Below are 1,246 nucleotides of genomic sequence, written 5' to 3'. Positions count from 1 at the left end.
GGCAGGTCACACAGGAACACATCCAGGCGGGTCTTAAAAGTCTCCAAGGCAGGAGACTCCACAACCTCCCTGGGGAGCCTGTTCCAGTGCTCTGGAACCCTTACAGTAAAGAAGTTCTTCCTCATGTTGAATTGGAAGTTCCTGTGCTCCAGCTTGTAAACATTAATCATGTCTAGGTGTGTATGTTCAGGATCTGTTTTTCTCCAGTCATGTGCCTGTTGATTTTTAAGAAGCATCTTAGTGATAATTCAAAGGTCACAAAGTAAAAGAAGAAGTTACTGTCAATATTAGTGATAATTACATCTTATTGTTGAATGGTACTTGCATACAAGGAATCTGGAGCTAGAAATTGAAACTTGGTGGTTTTAAATGCTGATTGTTGAAATGTATCATTTGCTGAGTTTATAAGCCATAGAAAAATGCCTATATATGCCACGGTTATTTAAAACTCCTGGCAATGTACCAGTGCATGTACACTGTGGCATGGCAGGTTTATGGGCTGTGTTACTACATTCCTGGTGGTATTTCAGGATGTTGTGGTGGAAGTGAAATGCTTTCCTTAGAACTCTGGCTGCATGTCTTAGTCCAAATTTACTACTCCAAAATTGATAGGATATTATGTTAATTGTTCTCAAAATTTTACTCTCATTTGTGGAATTGCAGTTTTGATTTGCATGAAGACATCTGTTTCCTAACTGAGAATGCAGGTACCAAATAGCAAGCAGATGAATCTTTAAGTTACTGTGAATCAGAAAATCTGATGTGCTGGGAGAGCGTGTATTTATTTATTTATTTTATTTTTTGAGTTGATACACCTTTGCCTAATAGCAACTTATGACTTGGAGATGAGATGGAAATTAAAATTTCCATCATGCGTCTTCTGCCGTCTTGAACAAGTCCCTTAACCCACCTGTGCTTTGCAAATTCTCCAGTGAGGAACTGGATCTGATAGCGTAGTGTGCCAATTGGCACAACCCTTTGAAAGTCTGTTGTGGGATTCCACTTCTGTTCACTGTTAAAACACATTAGGGCTCAACACTTCTCAGCAAAGGCTTGTGTAGTCTCCTTGGTGGCAGTACGTACAGGTACTCAAGCAGGTTTTTTAACACTGTGTTAACATGTGTTTGTTGGCTAGCCCTTCTTCAGTGGCAGCTGATGCTGATGACTTTGAGAAATTGGTGTTTTTCACCCAGGTAGGCAGTATTTAAATTTTAATTTTTGAATTGTTTAATTGTTGAATTTTTTT

General features: G+C 39.0%; 1 protein-coding gene across 1 annotated transcript in view; it reads left to right on the top strand.

The window, feature by feature from the left end:
• Nucleotides 1-1,118: 1,118 nt before the first annotated feature.
• HECTD2 (HECT domain containing E3 ubiquitin protein ligase 2) overlaps nucleotides 1,119-1,246 on the top strand; it is a gene marked incomplete at its 3' end in the record, with an annotated part of 21,481 nt that continues 21,353 nt past the window's right edge. Inside the window, exon 1 of the mRNA XM_008943338.1 lies at nucleotides 1,119-1,193. Within this exon, the coding sequence (XP_008941586.1) occupies nucleotides 1,119-1,193 (75 nt within the window). The remainder of the gene's footprint in view (nucleotides 1,194-1,246) is intronic.

This window comes from Merops nubicus, unplaced genomic scaffold (assembly GCF_000691845.1).
Source record: "Merops nubicus isolate BGI_N331 unplaced genomic scaffold, ASM69184v1 scaffold4297, whole genome shotgun sequence".
NCBI lineage: Eukaryota > Metazoa > Chordata > Aves > Coraciiformes > Meropidae > Merops > Merops nubicus.
This window is presented reverse-complemented; position numbering and strand designations above follow the sequence as displayed.